General features: G+C 50.7%; 2 protein-coding genes across 2 annotated transcripts; one reads left to right on the forward strand and one right to left on the reverse strand.

The window, feature by feature from the left end:
* Positions 1–257: 257 nt before the first annotated feature.
* Positions 258–9,366, forward strand: ZSWIM7 (zinc finger SWIM-type containing 7). Its single transcript, XM_005502044.3, has 5 exons — positions 258–499; positions 3,303–3,324; positions 5,066–5,168; positions 8,337–8,441; positions 9,063–9,366. The coding sequence occupies exons 1-5, from the start codon at positions 424–426 to the stop codon at positions 9,177–9,179; spliced, it is 423 nt and encodes a 140-aa protein (XP_005502101.1). The 5' UTR covers positions 258–423; the 3' UTR covers positions 9,180–9,366.
* Positions 9,367–9,732: 366 nt separating this feature from the next.
* Positions 9,733–26,299, reverse strand: ADORA2B (adenosine A2b receptor). Its single transcript, XM_005502043.3, has 2 exons — positions 25,529–26,299; positions 9,733–13,613 (listed from the first exon to the last, which is right to left on the reverse strand). Exons 1-2 carry the CDS (start codon positions 25,891–25,893, stop codon positions 12,920–12,922), a joined length of 1,059 nt encoding a protein of 352 aa, XP_005502100.1. The 5' UTR covers positions 25,894–26,299; the 3' UTR covers positions 9,733–12,919.
* Positions 26,300–27,588: the final 1,289 nt, after the last annotated feature.

Genomic DNA, 27,588 nt, shown 5'->3' on the forward strand with positions numbered 1-27,588 from the left:
GGCGGAGGAGCCCCCGGGGGCCGCAGCGAGGATCAGCCGCCCTCACTCCCGCTGCCGGGGCCTCGCAGCTGCCGGCCGTCCCCTGAGAGACCCCGCTGTGCGGCCTCCTCTGCCGGGAACGGCCTTGGGCCAGCGCCGGGAGGCTCCAGGCCGGAGCATCATCCTGTTGCCGGCTGTGTCGCCCCCTCGCCTTCCACGGGATCTGGTTATACTGTGAGACACCTGTGTGCTTTTGAGAAACCCTTTGTTCCGAGAAGTGTGAAAAACACAGCTCAAAAGGTGCTGAGGATGCCCTTTCCTTGGCCCCGGTGCAGCGCTGAGATGAGAGCACTGCCCAGATAAACTGTTTATAGTACCTGCGGTGACCTGAGTCACTTCCCAGCGTCTCCTGCCCTTGTCTGTCTGGCTTCCAGTGCCAATGAGATGGAGAGTACCTTATCAGCAGCGGCAGAAGAGCTGTTGAAAGAGATCAAAAAGGCTTTTCAAGAGACCTCACACGGTAGGTAAAGTGTGGCAGAATGCAAACCCCCCTCCCTCCTTCAGGATGGCACATCTCCCCCTTTCTCTGCTACTTGAGGCTAACAGCTTCTTTTGTTTGGCCCGGAGCACCCTGGCTCCTGGGACATTGGGAGAGGGGAGTGCCGAGCCGCTGGGCGCCAGCGGCCAGGGTAAGGCTTCAGGGGCACCCACAGCCAGTGTGGGGGGGGCAGAGAAGCTTCTAGAGTGCCTACAGTCAGATCTGATCAGATAAAAACGGGACTCTCGTTGAGACTCTGCCCCATTTTGTGTGGGGGTCTCTCAGAGTACGAGCTCAGCCACTGCCGCCAGGAGAGCCCCCCCCGGATGGAGACTCCGCTTGCCTCGCCGCCGCGGATGTCAGTAAAACTTCTCGCAGGATTGCGAGTATATTTATACTTTCCATGCACATATGCACGTATAACTTTCCGCGCTCCATTTGAGCGCGTATAAATTTACCCTCGCCGAATCGCGGGTGTATTTTCCTCCCGTGCTTCCACATAAGCACGTGTAGGATTCCCTGCACACTTGCACATGTAAGTAAATTAACTCTCGCAGGATTGCAGGTGTATTATAAATTTACCCTCGCGGAATCGCGAGTGCACACTTCCCGTACTCACTACGAGTGCGTGCATCTCTTTAAAAATAGTCCCGCACCGTGTTAGGCAAGTGTGTCTGTACTTCTCCGGGACTCAGGGCCAGCTCCGGCATTTTTTTTGAGTGAAGCCCCGTGTATGCACGCTGTGCACCGCCTGTCGGTTGTATCAGTTGCTGCCCCTCAAATAATTTTCCTCAGTTGATATCCGAACCTTTATTTAAGTCGCTTTGGAGTGCTAAAACCCTGTTCCTCGCCGGTCTAATAAAGGTTGTTTTGGACTCTGTTTTCCCTTAAATTAACCTGCGAGGATTCTCCGTGACATAAAGTAAAAACAGAAGGGTCCCAGCAGGCCGGGGGCTGCGCACTGTCACACCTTTAGGTAGCGGTGAGGAGCGTTGGCCTCTTGTTTGCATCTTCTGCGACTGTCGCATAAGGGGTGGCCTTCGCTTTCGGGACTGGCAGAGTAAGACGTGGAGGCCACGTGTCTTTTCTTGCATGCTTTTTAAAGTAGAATATTACAGAAGTGTATTTGGGCTTCCACGTTTCTTTTTAAAATTAATCCCAGCGGTTCTGCGTGTATTTAATTGCTGTAGTTAATACAAGTTGTCTGGACAGAAAGGGGTTTGAAGCACAGGTAATGAGGAGCAACCCCCTTCTGAAAGTCAGGACCTTCAAACATCAGACCACGTTGTAGACCTTTTTGAACATGGGACCTAGGGCAGTGCTGCTTGCTTAGAGCTTGTAGTGCAGGTGATTGCGCTTGAGGGATGATAATTTCTATCCTTGTAGGTAGGTGTTTTGTTGGGCTGGTTTTATACACTCACTAATCACAAAACTAGAGTTGAAAGGGGAATCTTCATAACTAATTATTGCATTTCATCACTGTCCGGCAGAGGGGGGTGTGTTGATGATTCCAGGGCTAAGAACAACTTCCCTGTTGGTCGAATGAAGCAAGCATAAGCCAGCAGTTAAATCTTGGCCAATTCTAGCAGCTAGTAAAGAACAATTACCTGAATTGCACTCTGCATTACTAATGTAGTTCTGTAACCTGTGCTGAAAGAATATTACTGCTTGTGTTTACTTCATAGGTAGAGCAGAATGGTTCTTCCTAAGGAAAGCATCTAATTAAGGAATATTTTAACTGCACTAAAACCAACCAAATAAACATACAGAGAGGTCTGAGTGCTACATTTGAGTGGGAAATGAGCTGAGACTTAATGTCTAAACTGTCAGAGTGACAACTTTGACAGCTTTTTGGCCCATTTGGAGTATGGCTTCTGTCAGGTTAGAGCTGATCCAAAATCTATATTTGGCTTTTTAAAAGAGCTTTATAAATCCTGTTGTAAACTAGGAAAAAAGGGGGAGGGCAACATTCCTTTTAAAGTGTACTTTTCCTTGAAGTACCAAAATAGTACTCAGACACTGAGACATAACCGCAAAGACAAACTGATCAATCACTTTAGATAATTAAGTAATTATAAAGTCGGAAAGTCAAACCAACAGCGACGGAAAATATTTGGAATTATTGGAACAAAGGATTTTAAAGTCAAAAGTCTTGATCTTCCAGTGGAACATAGAGACGTAGTACACTGTGTCCCACTGGTGATAACAAAGATCAGATTGGATGATCAGAGCGTAAGCTGTTAGCTACAACAAACAGACTCAATTTAAGTGTAATTTTCCACCTGAACAAGAAATTCTAATAAGCGAAGACATTGTGTTTCTGTGTGCTGTTTTAAAAGCTATAAACTAATGGCGCCCTGCAAGACTATGCTGGGAAAAGAACAACATTTTTAAAGTTTTGATGCCAGAGTTCTCAGCTCATGCCAAGAGAGTTTCAGGGAAACCAATACATATATTTTTAACCAACTTCTTAAAGTGGCAGAGTAAAACGTTGAGGCCGCACGCTGTTTCTTGCCTGCTTTTAAAAGCAGGATATTACAAAAGTAAGTGTAGTTCACCTTCCACAATTCTTTTAAAAATCAATCCCTGTGGTTCTGAGTGTGTATTTAATCGCTGTACTTGGTAAGTGCCTCAGCACTACCATAGCAGATCATTTTGGTGGCTGGAGCACTGTCCTGTGTGGCCTCTGGGGCTGCATTAAGGGGACATCGGCCTGCCTGTGATGTTGGTGTCTCTCACAGTGGGGAAGTTCAGCAAAATCAGCTTCGTTTTCTTTTTGTTGCAGTCCCTGACGACCTCCTGCTGGGGTAAGTGTCACCTGCTTCTGTTATTGTCCCAAGTGTCCTGCTAAATGACAGTTCATAATCTGCTCTCATCGTACTACTGCTATTTTTTTCCTGTCTTTGACCAGCAGATGTTTCTCATGCACAGTTGCTAACGTGTTTTTGCTGGTAGTAGAAGTGAAGACCCAAAGGGAGTTTCACAACTTCTGCAGCCCTCACTAACTGGTGTCAAAGGTAGAGAAAAGGCACCATCACAGTGAGAAAGGCTTTTCAGATTCTCCTTTAACTTTGTGTTCCTGCCCGGCGAGGAGATGACCAGCAACCCTTCAGGCGTTAGTATCCTCTGGTCTATAGTTCTCTAATATAGCACTTGGGAAAGGCATGCTTGCTGGCTCCCTCTTCTGGGACCACAGTGACCTTTGAAGGGTGGGATTATATTTGACAAGTCTCATAACTTTTTGTTTCCTTCTTGTCATTAAAAAAAAAGAGGAGGAAAGAAATTCCCTTGTTAAGTTTAATAATGGTTGGGTGGTAACTCTTGGCAGTCAGATTTCCATCAATTCCATGACCAGCAGCTCAGAAATATTCTGATTCAATTTCTGAATCTCTTCCAAATCTCTGAAGTCTTTGCATTTCCTTTGGGTATTCCCCTTACTTATTTCCCGTTTGACTGATCAAATTATATACATAAAAAAAAAAAGAATTCTCCAAATTTGAGAGAGTTACTGAAACTCATTAAACTCAGGCCCCTTATAGTCCCAAACCTCATCATTAAGGAATGTGTTACGTTGAGTGTTCCCCCACCCACCTCCTCTTGGTCCTCAGATAAAGCTGATCCTTATTGCCCTGAGTTTGTGCAGCTGAAGTTTTGGTCTTCCTGGAATAAGTCTGTCTGCTTGGCTTGTTATCAATGGGGTTGACTCAGCCGCGTAGGTCAGCCGCGCTGCGGAGACGCCAGGGCTCTGCCTCGGCTCTTTGTGTCCTCCCTGCAGCTGGAAAGCTTCCTCTGCTTTCTCCTGTTCTCCTCATGTTTTCAACTATCTTTTCATCACTGTAGATTTGCTTGTTGTTTTTTACCCTTGTAACTAATCTGGACTACACGGATCTTTCTCGGTGGATAAAAGGTCTGTAAAGTTAACTGAGTTGCCCCTGGGCTCTTTGGAACACGTTTGGAGCAGCTGGATGTACAGGTCCAGAATAACTATGAGCTGTCTGGACAATAGGCTAAAGGTACAGCTGTCCGCATTTAACATACAGCTTATCATATACCCTTGCACGGCATCAGCAGTGCAGTAGTGTTTGGTTCATAGTGCTGAAGAAGAAACACCTAAGATGTAATGTCCTGTGTAAGAAAAAATCTTTAAAATGCCTTGTAATGAAATCTGAGCGTGATTTTGCAAGGAGGCGTAAGACTGTTTGGGAGCATCTTGGAAATTTGGAAGTTCTTCTAGGAAAATAAAAAACCAGCTTGCAATAGTTGGCAGAGTAGAGGCTGCGCTTAAGGACCAAGTCCTGGGGTTGTCTCAGTGGGACGGGGCCGGGATTGTGGCCACTTGCTCAAAGCCAGCAAAGCTGAGAAGGACAAATGCACTTTATTGCTTGGTGGTGTAATTAATGGGATTGTAACTGGGGAGATTTTGGGAGGCAACAGGAACCGTTGGCTGCAGGCCTTCTGGACTCCATAGGGCTAAATCCTATGGATTAAGGCTAAGCCAGGTGGTATCGTTTTGTGGTGTAACCTAATTAGAGACACATTCTTTTTCAGGCTGAAGTTCATATTTGGCTCATCTGCTGTGCCAGCGTTGGATTTGGTGGATCAGCGTTCTGTCACCCGAGTCACGTCGCCCAGCGGAAGGACTGCATACCAGGTACGTGTTTTTTCCTCTCTTCAGTCTTACTTTCTGGTGGTTTCCAATTGATGTGTGAGCCAAGATATTCCTGACTTCCATATCATGGAAGTGCACTTGGATTAACATGGAGAGAATATCAGTGTTCTACAAACTCCTAAAGTGATACTGAAGAGCAGTAGCCACAGAGTAGAATTAGAACAGCATGGTACACCACCGATATCTTTGTGGCTCTCAGCCAGTCAGAGACAATTTCTTACATATTTGTGGGTATCATGATGAGAAGGAAGTCTTCCAGGGATTGCTAATGTTGCTTTATTGCTTTCATCCTATCTGGCAAAGGCAGTTCTTCCGTCTGACAAAGTGTACGCAATGGAGCGTTATCTGCCATCACGTTTCTTTCCCTGTTGCACTCTAAATCCTCAGTGTCCTGAGCACTCTTGACCTCTACTTGGCGGTAGGATCCTTGCTGCCTGGGAGGAAGCAATGCAGGCCAAGCCCGTGGGTTTCATTCTAGTTCACTGTAGCCAAGTCTGTGAATCACGGAAACATCTTCACAAAATAGCATTTTAGGGAGAAGAGCTCAATTAGCCCTAAGGATCAAAATCCTCTTATAGCACGAGGATCGGAGATCTGCATCACCCAGGGTCTGTGTCTGTGTCCTCCCAGCCGACAGGCAGCCCCCAGTCCCTGCCTGCCGGTGCTTCTGAGCAGCATTCAGCTTTAGTGGAGCTTGATTGCTGGTTAAGGCCATGCTGATGAGTTCATTAACAGAGGAATCTGAAGAGATATTTTCTCTGGGGGTGTGAGGCTGGTCCCATTGTGAAATTCTTCCTCAGCACAGCTGTTTGAGATGCAGAAACGAAGAGCAGAGCCTCCTCTGAGGCTGCTGGCTGGAGCAGTGACAGGAACACAGTCTGGGGCTGTAGAAACCGAAACACTGAGTGGGACACTGCACTTCAGAGTAGCTGGCTAGTGTCACTGGCTCTTCATTGGTGTGTGGGTGTGGTGTAGACACATATCCCAGCTGTGCGCGCTTCTCCCTCAGCACAGAAGCATGCCCAGTGCAGTGGGGAGCGGGGAAACATCTGCATGGTCACCCCATTCACCTGCCATTTGCACCCAGATGTGGTTGAGCTGGAATGTGAGGTGGTGCTTTCACTTGCAGCTGGGTCTAGAGAACTGTTGTCATGGAGGCCATGAGGCTGGTCCTATTGTGAAATCTGTTTTGGTCATCATAGCCGAATCTGGGACATTGATACTTCACAGGCTAAAATGCTGTTTGCATTCTGTATTGCCAGCACATCTCAGGTCCTGCTTCAGGGGAAAATGGCTCTGCTCAGACAGGCCTGAGGACTGCAGCCTGTAGTGTGGGCAGCTCTTGCCCTCAGGAACTGAGATGGGAGAGGGAGCCCTCAGTCAAGTGAAGGCTGTGATTTGTCTTCTAATGCCTGGGCGTTAATGCTCTTGCTACTTAACAGAGGAGTAGCACTCATGGGGTATTCAAAGGCTGATGTTACCTCAGGGTTGTTGATCATCCCAGAAGAGCTTGTATAATACCTGCCTGCGCTGCAGACTAAAGCCAGCCCTTGTAACTCTGAGTCAGGGATAAACAGATCTTCCCTGCTGCAGAGGCGTGGACGCTGGCTGGTGGTGGAGCTGTGCTGGGTTGGGTACAAGTGTAAAGTGCTGAGAAGGTGGCAGTTGGGGCACCTGTTAGCTGTGCCTGAGCTGCAGCAACGCTGTGAGCTGTGGGGTGAAGCCAGTAAGGAGGACAGGCAGTGCTTTAGCCCTCCTGCCAGTGTCACCTGCATTGCTCACATCCTGCGCTTTTATTGGATTTTTCTTTCTTATGTCTTGTTAAAATTAGTTTCCTAGAACTGTGTGGCAGCCTGCCCCACCACAAGGGATCTGAGAATCATGTCCTGGCACAGACTGTGGGGCTGCCTGGCTGTATGCTGGTGGCAGCAGTAGCTGCCGTGGGGCCAGAGCTGGCGCTCCTGGCAGGGACACCACCACCACCACGGTGATTTTTCCTCGCTGTGCAGCCAGCAAGCGCCGGGAGATGAGGGAGGTGGAAGGAAATCTCCCAGCTTCTCGGTGCCTGGCTTGGCTGCAGTGGCCAGAAACAGAGGCACCTTTTTATCTTGGTCTTTGGATTTTAGATTCTGCCTTATTAGGCAGAAGCTGCATTCACGCCATCTGGGTCAGGACAGGGGAACACTGAACTCAGCCCAAATCCAACAGTGTCTGTGTCTTCCCCCCGGAAAGGCACCATTGGGTTACTTGATCTTGGAAAAAACAATCAAAGGGGCTAGAGAAAAACAAACTTATCACAAGTGAAACAAACACGGCCTGGAGTATAAGGAGGGCCCAGGGTAAAGGCCAGGCTGAAAAAAGAAAGGTTTACTCTGAAATGGGATTGTGAGTCTTGTGTCCTGAATCTGCTGGGAGTTAAGGGGGATTGTGAGGCACAGGCACTTCTGTGGGAGAGCTGAGACTTGTGGACGTTACCTGTTGGGCACGGGGTGCAGGGAGAGCTCCAGGGGACAGGGGAAGGCTCCCCTTGCAAGTGTAGCTCTGGATTGGGAGGGATAATGTTCCTCTGGAGGGATTTAGGAGTGCCAGGGGTGTCCTGGAGGGGAGAAGCACTCTGCAGAGCTCCACTGTCTCTTCACTTCTTTGTGTTTGTCTTGGATTTAGGTGTCTGTGTGCCACAAACCATGTAAAACAGCATGTGGGAAAAGGAGGCAGTGCTGTTCCCAAACCAGAGATGGAGCAGGGAGGCTTCTTCTCTGGAGACTTCAACTTTGTTTATTCAGACGAAAGTGGATTCCATTCGCTGCAGCTGGTTTTGGGAGCAGAACAGCAAGAGCCTTTGCAGCCTCCAGACACTGGAACTGGTTAGAAAAGGCCTCACTGCGAGTGCTTGCTGCTGCTGTCCTTCAGTCCCCAGGTCCCTGGTGGCCCTGGAGTCACAAATGAGCTTTCTGTGACAAGAGAGTCACAGGCTGTGAGAAGGCTGAGGAGCTTCAAGCTTAGCGGGGTCGATGCGGTGTTTGGGGACACTTGTGTTGCAGCACCTGCTCACCTGTTCCATGACATGACTGTGGAGGGGACATCAGGCCAGATACAGGCTGAGTGGGAGAAATTAGAAGTGACCGAATGCTCTCTCTGCCTTTCTTTCAGGTTCTTGGGAGCTCAGGAAAACTCTACACCTGCTACAGTTCCTGCCACTTCTGCACGTGTCCTGCTTTTGGTTTTACTGTATTGCAGAAGAGCGAGAGCCTTCTGGTAAGTTGTCTGCCTTGACCTGGGGCCGGACAGGGCACAAAAGAGAAGGTCGTGCTCTGCTCCTTGAACCTGAACAGCCTGAGGTTTCCAAGGAAGCAAATGCCTGAGTGTTGAGTTGCCCACGGAGGCTGTGCCTGACCCACTGCTTGGTCTGGCCTCTGGGAGTCAGGTATTTGGGTGGAGCTGGGCCTTGCAAGGGTTAGGGAGGGCTTTTGTTCTTAATTACCCATTTGTGTTCTGACTTTCCAGAGATTAATAATCCCTGGTCTCTTGGGAAAAGGGTTATTGCTGCTAATGGGGCTGCCACATGGAGTCTGGCTGATGAAGTGATGCAGTTCACCTGGTGCCAGTGAGAAAGGGCTCAGGGTAACTAACCCATCTGCACCTATGGGGAGGGCATCAGGAGCCAATAACACTGTGTGTCAGATCCCTGTACTACGTTAACGTGATGGCAGAACTGACCTGGCACAACTTGGTGTGCCACGAGGGAACCGTGTTCCTGGGAGAGATAGGCGCTTCATTAGACCTGTTCTGGTCAGGATGCATTTTTGTGGCTTCCATGTGGAGCGTGGCATTCCTGCGTTGCTCCTGCTGTTAACTTGGCTGCGCTGTTATTTGCAGTGCAAACATATACTTGCCGTCTACCTCAGCCGGGCCATGGGAGCCTGCCAGGAACTAACTGTCTCTGAGGAGCAGCTCACAAGCATCTTACTGGCTGAGGAAGAGGATGAAGGATGAAGGATTTGTATCACATGTGAATGTGCTTTCTGTGTACCCTTCTGACTGTGTAACCAGCGTTTTTCATATCTACAAGGCTGTCAAATGTTCATCATGGCTGGTAGGTTTCTTCCTGTGCTGCTGCCAAGCATGACATTAGTTAGCAACCTTGCACTGATGGATTGATTAATAAATGTTAAGAAGCCTGCGTTGACTTCAGTTTCATTTATTTAGGCTAATCTCGGGACTGCTAAAGATGTTTGAACTGATCTGTAGTATTGTGCAGTCTCTGCTTCTGCTGTGCTTACTGTGAGACAGGATCTTTGGAAGCATCACCCCAGCTGCTGTGCGTTTAAATTGACCCATTTCAGAGGAGCTGAGCCCCTGACGCTGGTGGCAAGGCCAGGCTGTCCCCATCAGACCCACCAGCCGCTGAGCTGCGAACCAGCTCCTTCCAGCGCTGTGAACCCCAGCCCCGGCTCCGACACTGGGCTCCTCCTCGCGTACAGCGTGGCCTCGTATGACACACCGTGTGAACACAACACCGCAAGAAATAATGGGGCACAGACTGAGCCAGGTTGTGTAGGTGGTAAATTAAGCGTTCTGTATGTAAATAACAGTTACTGCAAATACAAAAACTGAGCAACATGAGGAAAACACATCCACCCTATGTACATCAGAGCGGTAATGAGTGATAGCTGAATAGCTACAGCTGCACTCGCTACAGAAAGTTCCTCTCCCTTTTTTACTTCACATTTTTATAGAAACCTTCAGAGCTTTGTTTTTGAGGGGAGGGGGTAGAGGTGTCCTATTCTTATTTTGCCTTGAAATTACTTTGGCTCAGATCCTCGAAGGCACTTAATGTGCCCAAAGACGGCAGTGACGCAGGCCATAGTTAATAGTGGCTCAAACAACCCCATGGCACAGTCATGCTAAGGGAACACTGCATCTGTTTGCAGGAATTCTGGCTCATAAGAGGCATATGAAAGGCAGCAATCGTGGATGCTGAGCTGCAGTGCGAGCTGTCGCACACGAGCAACGGTTCTGGGAAGCGGCTCTCTGTGCGTTCAGTGCTGCGTTTCAGTCTGTTCCTGCTGCCCAGAGTTTGGTTCATAATCAGCCAGTGGGAGAAGAGACTTGACATCTGTTGTTGTGAGGATAAATGTGGCTTGCAACCACTTTGCAACACTGCCAGACCTGCAGGTGAAATCCTGCTTGTTTCCCGCTGTGATTAACTGAAGGAACACAGCCAAAGATAATACAGAAGGAGGAGAGAGTCAAACCCTGCCCAAATGGCAGGAGGTGGCTACATGAGTTAGCTGGACTACGACCAAGGCAGATGCAACAAAGCTGAATGGGGCTGTTAAAGGAGAAACGCATGGGACAGTAACTTTTAACTATTTAGCTGCTTCTTGGAGATGCCAGTATCTGAGACTCAGAGCTGTAGCTGAATTTGGACATTGCATAAACATGTACAAACCCATTCAGAACTTACTGATGATTGGCCAAGGTTTGGGCTGGCTCTGACAGCTGAGCTGCTACACACAGGTATGAGATCCATCACTCCTGGTGAACCACCCTCTGCCTGCGTGCTGGGCCCCAGGTCAGACCTGCAGGTCATGCCAGCCCGCACAGCAGATGCTGCAGGAAGGGGATTTCTTCGTTTTCAGCTGATTTTATACTGTATTTGTCATCATTTATGCCAAAGAAATGAAACTCTCAGGATCGTCTGTTGCCCCCCTTTTAGTGCAATGCAGTTAAAAAAAAAAAAAGGAAAACAAAAGAAAGAAAACTGCTTTCTATATAATTCAAGTACAATTTATCAGGGACAAACTTCTCCAGATATCACAGTCTGCCCGCTGGACCTGTGGCTGTGCTTAAACTCCCTTCCCTGCCCCTGGCTCTAAGGCTGCTCTGTCTCTGCCTCTCTCCGTGAGGAACCACTGAAAAGCACATTGAATGCACATCCCTGCACTCCAGCTTCTCACCGCTTGCGATGCTGCTGGCACTGGGTGCTTCGGAGGTGGCGTCACTTTACCACACAGGGACCGTCAGGCAAGGGTCCCGTTTGTAGGAGGACCACGAGGTGATGGCAGGTCTGAGCGAGTCAAGAACAGCTGGGTCTGCACCTCCATCAGCTGTTTGGTGTTTCTCTGACTCCCCTCCCTGTTCCTCTCCATTGTGGAGTGAAATTGGGCTGCAAAACGAAGGCCGTGCTGGGAGCACCGGTTCACGTACAGCGCCGCACGTGCCGGCACGCCGGCCGGATAAGCAGAGCTCGTACTGCAGAAATCCATGTGCTGTTCTTCCTGCCTTTGCCTAGTTTTGCATATCACAGTTACATATTAAATCAGGTGCAGTAATTACTGAGCTGTGGTTGCAGAGTGTTATTAACTCGCAGTACAAATTAAGACTGTTGTGCTTTGTCCTCACGCCGGGCCAGGACTCCAGGCTCAGCGCAGCGGCCGGGCTGGCCCGTCAGCGAGGGGAGCTGCTTCCACAAAGAGCTGGGCCAAAACCCGTCCCAAGCCAAGGCGTTCTAGCTTCTCAAGCAAATTACCTCCCTTCCCATCTCTTGCTACTGGTGCAGGTTAGGATTAAAATAAACAGTAAAAAAATAAAAATCACTATTAGAAAAAACAAAATAAAAGCACTCACAGCTTCTGGGGGTTACTGGGCTACAGAGGAAGCCCGGCAAGACCAAGTTTTAGGAACTAGGTGAGCTGCAGCAGCCGGCTATCACAGCTAAACCCTGCCCTTCTGGAAGCACTGCAAGGCTGTCAGGTTCTGATTTGGAGCAAAAACCTAATTGTAGAGATCATGTCACCAAGGGAGTGTCTGCACAAACCTCAGTGACTCTGGATCAGACCATTAGGGCACTTCTGCCTTTTGCATTTTGACAGCTGGAAACAGATTTGAAACCAAACCTGTCGCATTGGTCTGCACAATCCTGTAGACCAAAGTGATTTAAAGGCAATGAAACTGCTGTTCTAAAACTTCAGTCCACTCTTTTCTAGAATTTTCCTCTTTCAGTAAGTAGGGCTTCCATACTGGGGCCAAAAATAGCTGGCCAGTTCTGATCTTGTTTTCCCATCAACACGGTCACGTCCCTCGGAGCCTGGAATGCAGATTCAGTTTCACACCAGCAACTGGGCTAAGTAAGACTTTTTCCCATCAGAGAATACGAGCTGCATCAAACAATTGATGGAATAATTAGGGTATTACCAAAGTGCTGTCAAGTATGGACTCAAAGAACAACCCGAAAACAGACACAAAATTATTACTCCTAAATGAAACAAAAGATTAAAAAATAATAATAATAATAATTAAAATAAAGATCCTAGGACTTGACACAAGCAGCACAATTAGGGAAACACCCCCAGCACGTGGGTCTTCCACAGTCAATGTCTGACCTGGAAAGGAATTACAGGGTGTTTCGAAAAGATGGAACCGATTTGAAATCACTATGTGTTTGAAATCGGGTCCGTCTTTTTGAAGCGTCCTATCCAACATGCTCCCCAGCACTCACACAACCTGGGTTTACAGTCGGGGTGAGCTGTGCTCAGTCTCCCCACTCAGGTTATTCCTCTAGGAGGCACTGTGTTAATTACAAAAATAAAATAAAATAAAATACAGCTGCATGACTGCATAGTGGTCATCGCTGAGCGCTCCTGGCGGAGGTAGCTCCAACTGTTCACATAGGCACAGGGATGGGCAATGTGGGGACAGACTGCAGAATCCGCAGAGCAGGACGTGCAGGGTCATACGGACACAGAGGCCACCGGAGAGTTCAGGCCGCCGACTGTCAGGTGCTGGTTGTTGTCAGTGTTGCACTTGGGCAAGTCATCCGTCTTACAGAGGATCTTGGAAATGATCTTGTGGAAGGTGTAGCGGAAGTCCCTGATCCTGTAAGCGTAGATGATGGGGTTGATGACAGAGTTGGCGTGGGAGAGGATGATGGCCATATACATCACCCACTCAGGCTTGGATTTGGAGAAGTCCTCGTGGAAGTGAGTGATGCAGTTCAAGATATGCAGGGGCAGCCAACAGAAGGCAAAAAGTCCTACAATGATGGCCAGAGACTTGGCTGCGTGGACCTCTTTCTGCAGGGTGGTCCTGGAGTTGCCCATCAGTTCCATCTGATGTAACTGTTTGCAGGCGACCATGAATATCTTAATGTAGATTCCCAGCATGATAACAAGCGGAAGCAGCACACAGCCAAAGAAGTTGAAGTACACCATGTAGCTCATCGTTACCACATTCTCAAAGAGGCACGAGATGAAGCAGCCATGGTGCTGTGTCCTGGTGTCAGCCCCTGTCTCGTTGGTGGCATTGGGACAACCACTCATGGCTTTATTCCAGCCCATAAGGGGAGTCAGTCCAATTCCAAAGGACAGGAGCCACAGCACAGCGATGAGGCCTCTTGCTCGCTTGCCCGTCACCAGACTGTTATACCTACAGCATCAAGAGCAAAACCAAGATAGAGCTGTTAAATAAAGGAACACCCATGACTTCCCAGCAGCTAAAGTCATCAGCATTTTGGCTAATGCCACAAAAGCCCCACCCACACCCACATGGGAACCTCACCCCTCTGATCACCCGAGGGCTAAAAAATCTCACCTGTGCTCTGTGCCTGGGCAAAGTGATTTGGGGAGGTGATTCACTTACTGTTCCTGAGAGGAGCCAAGCGCTGCCCCTGGCTGTGAACATCCTCCAACAGGAGGTAAAGCACTTAGAGCCTTAGGAAAGACTTTATCATTGCATGAGCCTAAACCACCAGCTGCTAGGAGGGCAGGAGCAGGGGGAAGGCTCACTCTGTAACCACCAACTTACTCTTTTGCTCTAAGCATCCATTACTGGGCACGCCAGGGCACGCTGCTGGGCTACATGCACTTCTGGGCTGACTTATTTCAGCTGAGACAATGCTGGCTTTCAATTCTGCGCTGTGATGGGTAGCTGAAGATTTAACCAGCACCACCACACACTTCGAGCCTTTATACCACAGCCAGCTTGGGCTGCTCTAGCGCCTGCAGCAACGCTGCTTGCACTGGAGCTTGCAGCAGTCCCGTAAGGTGATGCCCCCCGTGCTACCTCGTACACTGAGCTGGGCAGTAAGTACATGAGTGTGGAAATCAGAGATCCTGCCAGTTTCCCAAACAGTGCAATCCCTGGCCTGCACATGCCAGACTGCAGCCCACGCAAGCTTGTTGTGGCTGCATAACAAAAGAAGAAAGACTTTTCTGAGCCAGTATTTGAAAACAATTGCTAATGATGGATTGCTCAGGAGAGTTGCAAGTTAGGGTCTGTGTTTCCATCCAGACGTGGAGCTGGGAGCCAGGGACACTGGGCTCTTCTCCCCCATTTGACGTCCCTGCTTTGTGCCTTCCTGGGCACCTGCTGCTTTCACATGTGTTACGGAGACGCTCCACGGTGGCCTAGGGACAAGTTGACAACGGCTGCAGAGCCGCGTGCTGCCCACACCTTTCCTAAGCCCACAGACTGGGTGTCTTCATGGCCACAAAAACAAAAGTGCCCCTCCAGCCCCCAGATGCTCAGAGACACGAACGGAGCTGGAACCTAAAGCCACAGGAGTCAAGCTGGTTTGGGTGCAACCAGAACAGATGGCAACATCAAAGCATCAGTCGGGTCACTCTTTGGAGAAGCGAAGAACCAGCGACTGCCAGAAGGACACCGTGAGAAACCCGTTCCTGTCCTGTCCGGTCTGCTGGCTGACACGCGTCCCCCCGTCCCACACCCGTGTCTCAGTGCTTGTTTACTCTGGCTTGGCTACCCTGCTCCTCCTTTCCTAAGAACGTTTGTTCTGATTTTCTTCCGGCCCGTGAGGCAGGGGAGGGTTTTATTCCCACAGAACCGCAGCTGTGCCTGTGAATCACACTGCGGCTGCCGCCCTGAGAGCCCCGTGTCCCTCTCCTCCTGCAAGCTACAAAGACAGGAGGGTAAGTGGGGTGTCTGCCAGCACCAACCGGGCAGCAAAGCAGCGCCGGGGGAGCCCTCGACTCCTCCTGCACAGCCGCTGTGTGCGGGAGCAGCTGCCACATTTAGGAGATGCTGATCAGTGACCACAGGCCACAGGGTATGTGTCTAAAGGGCGGGCCCAGCCACTGAGAGGTTTGAGGGGTTTCTCTTGTGCTTTCTCTCTCATTATTACTAAGTCTCACTGCTTCAGACGATAAGAAACTATCAGGTGGGGCATCAGTGAGGCCAAGCCCATTGCTTTCAAAGCCCTGTGTTAGGTTTTCAGGAGCTGGAGCTGCTCTGAGGTTGTGGGACTTGAAAACATTAAGATTTGAGTTGGAGCAAGTTCCCAGAAATCCGATCTCTTGGCAAAGCCAGAGTCTCAGGCTCCAGCGGTGGCCAAGCTCAGCCAGTGCTGCGGGAGCTGCTGCTCTACAGCTCTGCACGGGAAGAGGAGCCCGCGGCCCCTCGGCTTGTGCTGTTCACACTTAGCTGGTCATTTCAGGTGCTTCTCCGCTGCCTCAGCCATGTCACATCCCAACAAACTCTTGTGGTAAGACCAGAAAACACAAAATGGACCATTGTTCATAAAGAGAAACCCAATGCTGAGCATTTTGCATGTCTAGATTAGGGTGTGCAGGAGCACATGGAAAAGCCGCCACAGCTCAGCTGTGCTGGTGCCGGCGTCCACCGCGCCGTGCCAGGTTGGTGACATTCGCTGCTGTCCCTTGCCGAAAGCTTATGACCTCAAATAAGGCTTTTTCCATCTGCTCTTCTCCTGAACTCTTCTGCAAACATAAGTCTCAGCTTGGAGGCTTACAAATCCAGTTAAGTCACTTAATTTTCCAGTGGCTGTAATGGTGGCATGGTTATTTTAGCGTCGCTCTTCCCCAGCGCACACAGCAGAGCTGCAGCCGGGATCACATTTAAGCCGGGGCCACTTCTGCGAGGAGGAGATGGAAAAACATGCTGCACTTCACGTGTGCAAGAGCCCGAGCTGAGCGGCGGGAGAGCTGCAGTCGGCACAGGGAAGAGATGCTGTTCGCTGAAGCGGAGATAGATAGTTATTCACAGTGAGCAACACGCTCCGCAGATTAACTCCTCGTTCTCACAGGGATGCCCTACAAACTCCTCCCGCCACCTCTCCGCTCAGTGACTGGTGCCAGGGCTGATGGTGGTCCCTGCTGAGACTACAGAGAAGGGTCATGGCTGGTCGCTGAGCTACCAGCCAGAAGAGGCCAAGGTGAAACAGGGGACGGTTTAATGCTCTAAAATTGTTCACTAATTACCTTCTTATTAACTTAATACACTTGTTTGCCAGGACACTGCCTGTATTGCCTTTAATGGAGGTTAAGCACATGCTTAAAAATAAAGAATGTGTGACTATTACCAGATCAAGTCTCCTTAGTGAGCCACCGCACACAACTGCATCCCATCATCAGCCACCACCAAGAACAGCAGGCACGGGCTGTGAGACAACCCAGAGTCACCTTTCTTCCTAAGCTCTATAAAACATGATCAGACAGTGAGGAACCAACGGATTTGCACAGCTCTGAATGCTCCAGCAAACGCCTCCTTCACTCTCTTTTAGGCTTAATATTATCAGGCAAAAAACTATTATAGTAACTTTACTCACCTAAGTCTGCTCGATTAATGTGTAACAAATATTGAATCTCCTCTTTGTTTCTGCCCCGAGGCATCAAATGTTGCTTTAATGTAAATAACAGCTGAATATTTTTAAATGATTTATTGAAATTAAATAGCCTGGCAATGCATTCATTCCTTTTACACTGCCAGGCAAAGCCTCTTTACTGGTGTAATCACCATAAAGCAGCTAATTATCGCAGCTCCCACCCAGTGCCGCCACCACAGAGCCATTCAGGTTTCTGTTCTGCCAACATACATGACTATACATTTGCCACCAGTGTCCCAGCCACACGGTCCCAGTTGCAGGAGGTCAAACGCTTCCAGGGAGGTTCAGTGGCTTTCACAGCAGGGCTCTGACCCGCCGGTGGTTCCGTGTGCAAGTGCTGCTGGGTCTGTGCCCGCTGTGCCACCACCAAAACGGCTTCAGCCGGGACACAACAGCCCACGGAGACCACCCAGCACAGGCACCGCTGCCCCGGAGCTCCCGTCTGACAAGGGGTGCACAGCAGCAGCTGGGCTGTAATTCAGCATTTGGGGTGATGAGACTTGGGAAAGAAACCAGCCTGGAGGAAACATTCTAGAAGGAGACTGTTATTCCCACATCATTTATCTCAGAGAGCAGGAATGGGGGAGAGGGGGCTCTCCCGCTCCCCTCCTGTCCGCCCCGTGCCCGGGCTGCCGGATGCGGGGAGTTCGCAGATCTCAGACCCTGCAGGTGCTCCAATACAAACAAGCAGTGATAATTTATATGTTTCTATTTTAAGTGTGAAGGAAAATACACAGACACCGCGATTCACAAGGGCAGAGAGCAGTTTGGCTGCCAAGCATTGCATCCTGGTCATCTACATGCAGCTGTACTTTGCATTTTGCTCTTTTCTTTTTTTTTCCCCATTGGAGCTATGACAGCACGAAATAAGCACCATTGCTGCTGTTCGCTTGCTCCATGCACAGCCATGGAACGGAGATCGCACACCAGCAGAAATATCCTGGCAGGACATTTTAAATGAATCATAAATTGCACCTTAGAGAGGAGAAAAAAAAATAAATAAAAAGCCCATAAAAAGCTGTGCTTTTTAACCAGGAAGGAGTTGGCGGTGAGAGTGAGAAATCTGATTAGCAGTTGCAGTATCAGCCGAGGAAGCAGGACATCTGCGTCGGTCCCTGTCCAGTTGCAGACAAATCACTTCCTCCCACATCTGTCCCTATTGTGCGCAGGGGCGGCAGCAGCGTCCCCCGCTCGCACTCCCGGCCTTCCGCCGGACGGTGACTGCAAGCACGCCAGCCCCACGGCGCAGGTGGGCACACGGGGTTACTTGGAGGGGCAGGAGCATCGCTCAGCACCCCTGTTTTTGGGTGCCGGGAGCACCGCTGCCCACTGTGTTCATGGTGCTCAGCCCCTGCGCACCCACCTGCCGCGGGATGGAGATTGTTCAGGCCTTGACTCTAAAACGGGGGCTGATGTGTGGGTGCTGCTCTGAGCTTTGGGGCTGGATGCTGAGGAACCCAGCCCTGCCTGGCTCCCGTCTGCACAGCGCGAGGAGGAACAACCGCCCGCTCGTCCCCGGTGCTGCTGGGTTTGCGCTCCTGCTGGAGGCAGCTGACCAGCGAGGTCACAGGTGGTACATTTGCGGGATGGCTGAAAGGCATTTAAAGACTAGAAGGCTTTAACTTCCCCCAGGGCTTGCTTTGTTCGTGTTATATGGCACTTTCACGCAAGACCCTGCTGCTCATGAGCTTAAACTATCAAGTGCAAAACCCTCTCAGCTTATCCCTCCTGTGAACTCCTTCTCCCAGCTAGAGGCAGAGCAGCTGGGAGAGTGACGGCTGCCCTCCACAGCCCCCAGCTCCCGCCTCACCCCAGTTTATCCCAGTTTATCCCAGCACACCCATGTGCACCTCAGCCCTGCCACCACCACACAGCATCGGCTCAGGGCAGGGGGTGGCTGAAGTGCACCAGGTTTGTAGAACCAAGAATGTGGGAAGGAGAAATGCAGGAGAGCTCAGTTTTGGCCCAAAGCACCCTGCAAACAGCACCCGTTTAGGTCATCTGGAGAACAGAGGAGGGAAACGGCGCCTGTGAGGTGTGGGGCGCTGGGATGGGGCCGCAGAGCTGTGCACGTGTGGAACACCAACAGCACTTACCATGTGGATGTGCAAATATCTTTCTCACGAACGTGCTTTCACAGCAGCCGGGCAGGAATTTGCATTGGCTGCCCTGTTTTCTGTCCGTAGCAGCTGCTCACACCACAGCCCGGCCGCCCCGACTGGGTGAGAAGATGTGACCGAAAACTGAACTAAGAGCCACGGGGTGGAGCGGGGAGCTGTGGGCTGGCTGCCCACGCTGGGCAACCCCGCGGTCCCCTGAGGACACCTGGCACCGGGGTGCACAGAGCTGCTGGGTGCAGGAAGGAAATGAACTCAGCGCTCCGCATGCTGCTCTCACGCTCACTTCAGAACATGAGCAGCCGCCTCAAGACACCCATGTGCAGGCAGGAGTGTGATACCTGCCCGCCCTTCGTGCTCCAGAGGGGGTTTCTGAGTCCCAGAGCACAAAAACCTGGTTCTCCCTGCCTGAGACCACAGGGCTGAGAGGAGCCTCTGGAGCCTTCAGCCTTCCCAAGCTCTTCCTCAACACCACCCTCCCCCTGGGCTCTGAAGCCCCGCGTATGTACCTGGGGGTGCCTGGGGCTGAGAATTTTTGTCATTCCAAACCTCTCTGAGCGATGGGAGGGAGGATGCGAACGCCAGGGTGTGGGGTGACCGGTGCATGATCTGGGGGCACAGGCAGAGCCTCAGCCATGGTGACACCGACCCGTCTGCACCGCTGCTCCTGCAGGGACCGCGCTCCGTCCCTTGTCCCCTGTGGGTCCAGCAGCTCTGGTCACGGTGCTCAGTGACACGACGGTGCCCACAGGGCACTGAACGGTGAGCATAAGTGCCCAGACACACACCCACCAATGTTCTCGCAAGTTATTTGTGGCTCGTGCCCAGGCCTGATGTCATCCATAGGATCAGGGAGCTAATCCGCGCTTTGGCACGTACCAGTTCCCTGAGCTGCTCATCAGACTTCGCAAAGCCGCGAGAGCCGATGGGGAGGGGAGAGGGCTGACACATCTGTAGGCACAGCTGGCGCCACTGATTCCTGGCATCCTGCGGACCAAAGCCGCCTGTAACGCAGTGACGGGAGCCCCGACACCCCCCGCGCAGCCCCTGCCCGGCACAGCCAAGGGCCAGGGCAGAACGCTCCTAAAAAGCTCAGTGTTGCAATCTGTGCTCATTGCTGTGAAAAACAGCAAATTCATAAAAACCCCAAGAACAAGCCCGATAATTACAAAGCAAAAACTTTTAACGGCAAAATAAAACAGTTCACTGTCAGAACACTTTGGTTTAATACACTGTTTTTGCAGGAAAATCCAAAAGCCTTCCTTCTAGAGTAAGATTCTGCTAGATTTGAAAAGCTGCTTTTTTTTCCATCTAAAAATTAACCTGTATTTTTTGTAGATGGGGCTGAGCAACATGCAAAACGCTCCTAAACCCAAAGCTCTGGGTTCTGGCTCAATCGACAGCCTAGAAATGAGACTTGGAGCCACATGCCCCCTGCCATGTCCTACCCCCAGCTCCTGCGGGAGCTGAGGTCTCAAAGACAATTAATGCCCTTCCTGACAGGATTTTTGCTTTTTTGGGAGGGAAGTGACCGCCAAGGTGGAGAAAAAACATAAAAATTGGAGACAGGCATTTTAAGGAAGCCAGGCTGCTCGCAACTAAAAATAGCTGTGATTTCCCCCTCCGGCTGATGGCCGTGAGGGCATATGTGATTATTGCTGGGTTTTATTGTGTTTCTTTTCCAGAGTCGGCTGCATCCAAAGCCCAGGGCAAGCAGCAGCCCTGGGAAGACGAGCGGGCACTGCTGGCCCCCGGCTGCAGCACAAACCGTTCTGCCCAAGTCGAGCTCAACTGACCTGAACTTCCTTAAAGCTGTGACAGCTCTGCTGCTGAACCGAACCTCCTGCCTGCAGCACTCAGCATGTTTGCTGCACATTTAGTCTATTAATTGATGGTAACCTTGGCCAGGCACAGCTGTCTGATGGACAAGAGGGGCAGAGCATCCCCAGCTCTGGAAGAATGATGCCTCCCGTGCCGCTCGGGTCTCATCGGGCACCGCGTGTGCGAGCCACACATGAACCAGATGAAGGGCAGGGGGAGGATTTCCCTTGAGAAAGGAAATGAAGCAAGGGCAAGGAAGAGCAGCTGCAATTCTGCGTGTCGCTGATGGCACACAGAAAATGGCAGGTGAAGACCAAGGCTTTGCTGAGGAGCAAACTGGGGGTTGAGAGGAATCCAGGAGTGATTCTTGGCTTGGATTCTTGGAAGCCCCTCCTCTGCAGCAGGGCATAGCGAGGGCAGGTGACTGTAAAGCATCGGCCAAACCACCTCATGAAAGGATACCACACAGCTAAAAGGATGGAAAAGAGCAACTATGGTCCAAATGGAATTTATCTCCATGAGGAGAGCAGAAAGGAATGGGGCTGTTGTCTTCATCATGTCAAAGACGCGGGGCAGCAGCTCCTGTGGGAGACCATTAACAGGTTGGGCCCCAGCACGGGTGCTCTGGCTGCTGGGGGCAGCGAGGGCTCAGCAAGGAGCAGAAAGGCAGAGGGCACAATCATGGATAACCCAGTTCTAGCTCATGGTGAAGCTGCCTGGGGACATTAGTGCTGCATTTCTGCCAGGGATAAAATCAAAGACGGGAGAGAACTAAATCCAGGGAAGAAGAACGAGCACCAGATCAGCTCAAGCCGCAGGGAGTCTGGGCTGGTTTTCCCTCTGCAGGTCTCGGGGGGCTTTTGCCGGGTAGGCAGAGGCAGTACAGCGTTCACCGTCCTGCAGGAGACCACCGGCCGGACAGGGGCACACACTGCGTGATGTTGTACAGGGTGTTTCATTCTGCTTTTGCTCTCTAAATACAGGTACTCTTCCCCTTCCCTAATTCCTGATACATTTGTTCCAGGCATCTCTCCATACCTACAATTATCAGCCACGCCAAATAATTTGCAATAATGCAAGTAAAAGGGAAATGTTTTATTCCAGCTACAAACCTTCTCTGGCTCGCAGCTACGGGGCTGCAGGGTGAAATCCAGCCCTGGAGAAAGCCAGAGAGAGAAAGCGTCGCACTGCTCTTGTGCCAAACACTGTGCGATGGATTTACTGCTGCTGGAAGACGCTGCCATGCCCTGCTTTGATACTCTGCTTGGAGGCAGCGCTGTGGGGGTGTGAGCTTTTGGGGGGGGGGCCAGCCTGGCAGAGCGGGGATGCTGTCGGGTACCTGGGGGCCACACACGGGCAGACGCGGGTGGTGATGCCGCCTGGTCAGAAGCACTGAGGACTGGGAAGCAAGGCAGGGTCAGCGCCTGTTTGAAGACAAGAAGCCTTGTCCTGGTGTGTCAGCCGGGGGAGAAAGGACCCAGGGGAGGGCTCGGAGCTGCAGCTGCTCGGACTGGGCAGCGCGGTGGGGGCTTCTCCACAAACGGTGGGTTTGTCAAAAACAAACAAACAAAACAAGAGTTTCAAGGGACAGAAAGAATTTGTGGCTTCAGGTCAAATTCAGCAAATATTTTTAGCCAGAAGAGGGAGGGTTGTAAACCACCATTTTTAAATATGATTTTTGTTCTGCAATTGTCCAGATGAGAATTTGTCAGTTCCTTTCCAGCGAGGATGCCTCCATTTCAAAAAGCAGCACAGCAACATCAGAAGGGTTAAGCAACTCAAACAAAATCTGCCAGGTTGGTCTGGATCACTTAGTTCTACTAAAACCTCCAAACATTGCTGTTTCAGTTTGACCGAAACAATTTCCCTCTTCCCCATGGGATTTTTGGTTCAGCCACAGGACTGAAAAATCCATTACTAGCCTGGCTGCAATGCAAACGTCTCCTGCGCCCCCCAGCCTGCCCAGCCTACGGGTGTGCTTAAATAACCCTGAAATAGCATTAAATCCTATGGCATACTCCGTTCTCACTGTCCCTACAGAGGTTTCCACAGGGAGCTGGTGGATGTGACAGGGTCACCTGTTTGCTCCACAACAACTGTGCCATTTATTGTAATTGTTATGTGGGGCTGGGTACAAATCAGTTTCTTAAATGGCCGGTTATCAGATGCTGCACTGGTCTCCAGAATAAGAGTTTTAGTGACAAAAACTTCTCTTAAGGTCATCATTCCTACGAAATGATGACCAGCTTTCCCTCTCCATGGCACAAACCTCCTTTCAGAAACAGCACATGAATGTACCTGGAGCGGGTGGTGGGACAAATTCCTGCCCCCTCGCTGCCAGCAACACTGGGGAGCATCTCAGGAACAAAGATGCTGATGAGACAGATCTAACCAAGCCTTGCTTGGAAAACCCTGCTGCAACAGAAAAGTGTTTTGCCAGCATAGTTTTATAACCTACTCTGTCCTCTTTTGATCTTGGTTGTACAAATAAAACCAGCCTTTCAGTACCAGCCCCTAGATCTCCCATTGCCGAAGCAATGAGCTGCCCATTGCCCTGCACCCCAGCAGTGAGAACCCACTGTCCTTTTAAAGGAGTTTTACTTACTCGTCGCCTCTTAGAGCAATGAAATGGGCCTCAGTGCCAAGACCAAGTCTAATCCAAACTTCACACTTCAGACCGGCCTAGGAAGGATGGACTCCTCGATCTCCATTTACAGCTGGAGGGGCTGTATGTGTCCAGCTAGAAAATGCTCATAGGAATAAAGATGTTCGTGCAAACAGAATAAAAGATTTGGCCTAAGACTGGGTGAAAAAGAGATGTTGGCAAAGAATCCCCAAACAACACAAACTGCTCTGGGATTTCATCCCACACAGGTGTACAGATCTAATGGAGAGTCCAGCAAACCTGCTAGAGACTGGGATTGGGAAAAAAAAAAGAGTGTGGAGGAAATACTTGCAGTTTTGTCAGATGGCAAAACCACTTCCCTTCTGCAAACACATAAACGGTGCCCTCAGAGCATTTCTGATCTGCGACTCGCGCCTCGGATTCCTGCGGAGTAGAAACTGATCTCACAAGCTTCAACCTTCTCAGCCAAGTGCTGCAAAAAGCAGCTTGTGGTACGAAATAAGAGAGTTACAATAAACAGCCCGTGCTTGAACAGCCCGCTTGTGGTGTGTGGTGTGATTGAACTGAAACTTAAAAAAATCCGACCTGCTTCCGTAGCCACTGCTGCGCTGCTGGCCCCCAGTTTGAGAAAGCCCCAAATGAATGGAAAAAGCACCAAATAATTATCCAGAGCCCATGTGGGTGTCAGGCCAGGCGGGTGGCCGGGCAGGTGAGCAGGTCAGAGGTGCTGGCACCAACCGACCTGCTCTGTCCCCTCTCCCCACGAGCGATACAGCTCGGCTCTCACTTACTCTATGCCCCGTGGAATTTCTGAGCACCAAGCCCTGATGACACACGCAGCCACTCAGCGTACATGCATTTCCACTACCAGTTTTTATCATCTGCCTGATGACTAATTAATATTTGCCCAACATATGGGAGTTCTCCAATGCAAGGTGCCAGAACAGGGTGAATTCATTGCCTGTGCAAGGGAGATACCAGAGAAGAGCAGAATCTAGGACAGCTGCAACTTAGAGAGTTCAGCTGAGGTCCCTACGCCAAATACTGACCAGTCCCCTGAGCCATTCTGGACTCCCCAGGGGTCCCATCAATGTCTGATTCTCAGGGAGGAACAACAGAGACACGAAGGAGATGGAGGCTAACAGACCCAGGATATTTGTAATGCAAAGCTGGGGATTTGCTGCACTTAAGCTTAAGGAAGCTGCTGCACCAGCTCACTGGTGAAGTGCCTGTAAAACAGATCAAATACATTTTTCCCAAGTATACTGCAGTGTCCCACGGATTAGAAAGCAACATGTCTTTTGATGCTGTGCATGGATGAAATGCTAAACTGTGAAATTCTGAAAACTGAGGTATGAATCCTTTCCCCTTCACCCTTCTCCTTTCAGAGCAGATGGACAAAGCTGTCACCTTCTGACATTTACTGATCGACATAGTCGCTCACAGTAAGCATTCAGAAAGAGAAGGTACGCATACAAGCACTGAAACACAATTTCAGCATTTGTAAATGCAACAAGTTGTGCTTTCAGTTCATTCATTATGTCCCTCTGAAAACTGGAAGTCAGCCTAGTCAGACCGTAGTCATAGCCGAAAACATAAACTACATACAAAATCATGTTAAGATCTACTTCAGATAACTTTCAGCCTTTCTGAAGTATTGTGACCTGAGCTCAGGAAGAGACAAGAGCTCTTACCAAACAGCCTGCAAAACTACTTCTCTAACAGGCTGGGAAGTAAGAGAAAGAGGGGCTGCCTCTGTATTTAATTACCTGGGAGATGCCCAGACACCACAATAATGGGGGCTGTATAAATACCTACATAGATTAGCTACAACTTTGCCAAGCACACAACTACATCAATGCATAGCCCCCCCCGCAAGATGCCACTGATCCTCCCAAGACAAACATTCTAAAGAAATTGAGCTTCAAGGTGTATTTTGAAGTCAGTGGCAGGATACTGAAAACTTGATCCCATTCCTGCAGTGAGTGCAAACTCTCTGGTATTTTCATCGTCACCTGTGGGCAGCAAACCTCTTATAGCAACACTAGTGACCAGATGTTCCTGCACTCGAAGGCAAGGAGGTCACAGTCTAGGCTGTCAGGGAATGCGGCTACGTGCGTCCACTCCAGTCACTTACCTCAGTGGGATCTTAATAGCCAGGTACCTGTCGATGGCCACAGCCAGCAAGCTGAAAATGGAGCTTTGGGTCAGCACCAGCACGAAGCAGGCGAAGAAGAGGCAGCTGTGAAAATCCACCTGGAATCCGATGCTGATGGTGATGGCAAAAGGGATGGCTAACAAACCCACGGCGATATCAGCCACTGCCAGGGACACCAGGAAATAGTTGGTGGCATTCTTCAGGGTACTATTGATGGCCACGGCCCAGCAGACCAGGACATTGCCAGCGATAGACAGCACAGCGATGATCAGTTCCAGCACGATATAGGTGGTTTTCATAGTGTCCATGGCGAGAGCCCAGGGCGAGGAGCTAGAACCATTCATGAGAACAAGGTACTTTCCACCGGGCGCCCGTCCGCAGGTACCAACAGGCCACGGGGCAGCGCTTCGCGGAGAGAAACACCCATGTCCGGGCTCACCGCCGCCTCCCGCCCGGCTGCCGGGCCCCGGGGGGCCGGAGGGGCGCGGCGAACCCCGGGCCCCCCGCTGCCCGCACCGCCCGGGCCCCGGGAGCCATCCGCGGCTGCGCTCCCGCGGGCAGCGCTCACCGCCCGCCCGCCGCGGGGCCCGCCCGCTGCGCCTGCCGCGGGGCCATCGCCCGCCGGCACGTCGGGGCGCGACCGGACGGGCAGGGCCGGGGGTGGGACGGCCCCGCCGCTGCGCCGCCCGGGGATGCTCCGCCGCCGCCCGCCCGCCCGTCCGCCCCGCTCCCCGCGGAAAAGCCGCTACCGGCCGCGGCGGGGCTATTTCTGCACATGGGGCGAGCGGGGCGGGGAGTGCGCGGCGCCGAGCCGATTGGCCGAGAACCGGCGGGCCCCGGGACTGCACCCCCAACCAGGCACCCCCGCACTGCCTGGCCCCGGGACAGCATCCCCGCATCTCCCGGTCCCGGGACAGCAACCCCCGGTCCCGGAACAGCATCCCCGCCGCTGCCCCCGGGCTGGGTGCTCGCCCCGGGTGTTTTTGGGGCGATGCGCTGCAGCCCGGCGGGGAAACACTTTGCGAAACAGGGAGTGAGAAGTTTCCCCCGAGCGTTTCAACCAGGCTCAGGTTTTGCCACCGCCCGTCCGTCACCACCAGCGGCATTTCCACATGGGGAAAAATCCCCTCTGCCCACTGCGCTGAGCAAAACTAAAAGATTGCACAGAAATCATGAGACCACTCAGGCTGTGAACAGTTATCACACAACGTGACATTTCCTGACGTAAGAAAATGGCAAAATACCATGATTAGCAAATAGTATTACTCACAGGGCTAGAGTTGTTAAGTTTAGGTCTAAGGGACTTGGAAAACATTAAAACCTGGTGAAATCATCAAAGAAAGGGATTGTCTAGTGGATCTTAAAACCAGCAGTGAATACGAAGATAAATAGAATTTAATAACTACTTACCATTTCATCACACGTTTCATGCTTTATGTTGCGTTCACCACCAAAACAGATCAGAGGCTGAACGTCACACTGGTTTCATAGCATCCAGCAGCACTGAAGAATCCAATACAGAAAGTAGAAAAAAAAAAATCCAAACAAACAAAATAAGCAAATAAGCAATAAGCAAAACAGAAAGTACAAGAATTTGCTTTTTTTTAAACAAAGTTGGAAATTAAATCCTGTGGAAGGGAAATCTTTCTGGGGATCTGGAGTTAAAGCAGAGCAAAAACACATGGGAAAAATAGAATCAACTTTTTTTTCTGTGGACATGGTGTAAATGGAAACACTCCCATTGACTAGAAATGCTTTGGATCAGACAGATATGAGGAAGAACAACTAATTTACATGGAATGGAGCAGTTTATTTCAAGCTGGACACCTCAGGAGCAGAATGCTTAAGGATGACCAGGATGCTGAAGGACAGCTGTGTCTGTGGTACATTTAATTCAGTGGGAATGTACAGCAAGGTTCCCTTTGCTCCTCTTAGATAAAAGGATCTGCAGCTGGGAAGTGCTGTCACCCCTTCCCCCAACCTCTAACACCTCTGCACTTCATTTCTTCCCAGTACTTTGAGGGCACAAAGAACAGACC

This window comes from Columba livia, chromosome 20, assembly GCF_036013475.1.
Source record: "Columba livia isolate bColLiv1 breed racing homer chromosome 20, bColLiv1.pat.W.v2, whole genome shotgun sequence".
Taxonomy (NCBI): domain Eukaryota; kingdom Metazoa; phylum Chordata; class Aves; order Columbiformes; family Columbidae; genus Columba; species Columba livia.

Bases quoted from the DNA above. Each gene is read 5' to 3' on its own strand.
- ZSWIM7 (XM_005502044.3), top strand. From the start codon at position 424: ATGGAGAGTACCTTATCAGCAGCGGCAGAAGAGCTGTTGAAAGAGATC. The intron at 5,169-8,336 runs GTACGTGTTTTT...CCTTTCTTTCAG, and splicing joins GCGGAAGGACTGCATACCAG to GTTCTTGGGAGCTCAGGAAA. The intron at 8,442-9,062 runs GTAAGTTGTCTG...TGTTATTTGCAG, and splicing joins AGAAGAGCGAGAGCCTTCTG to TGCAAACATATACTTGCCGT.
- ADORA2B (XM_005502043.3), bottom strand. From the start codon at position 25,893: ATGAATGGTTCTAGCTCCTCGCCCTGGGCTCTCGCCATGGACACTATG. The intron at 13,614-25,528 runs GTAAGTGACTGG...TTGATGCTGTAG, and splicing joins GCTATTAAGATCCCACTGAG to GTATAACAGTCTGGTGACGG.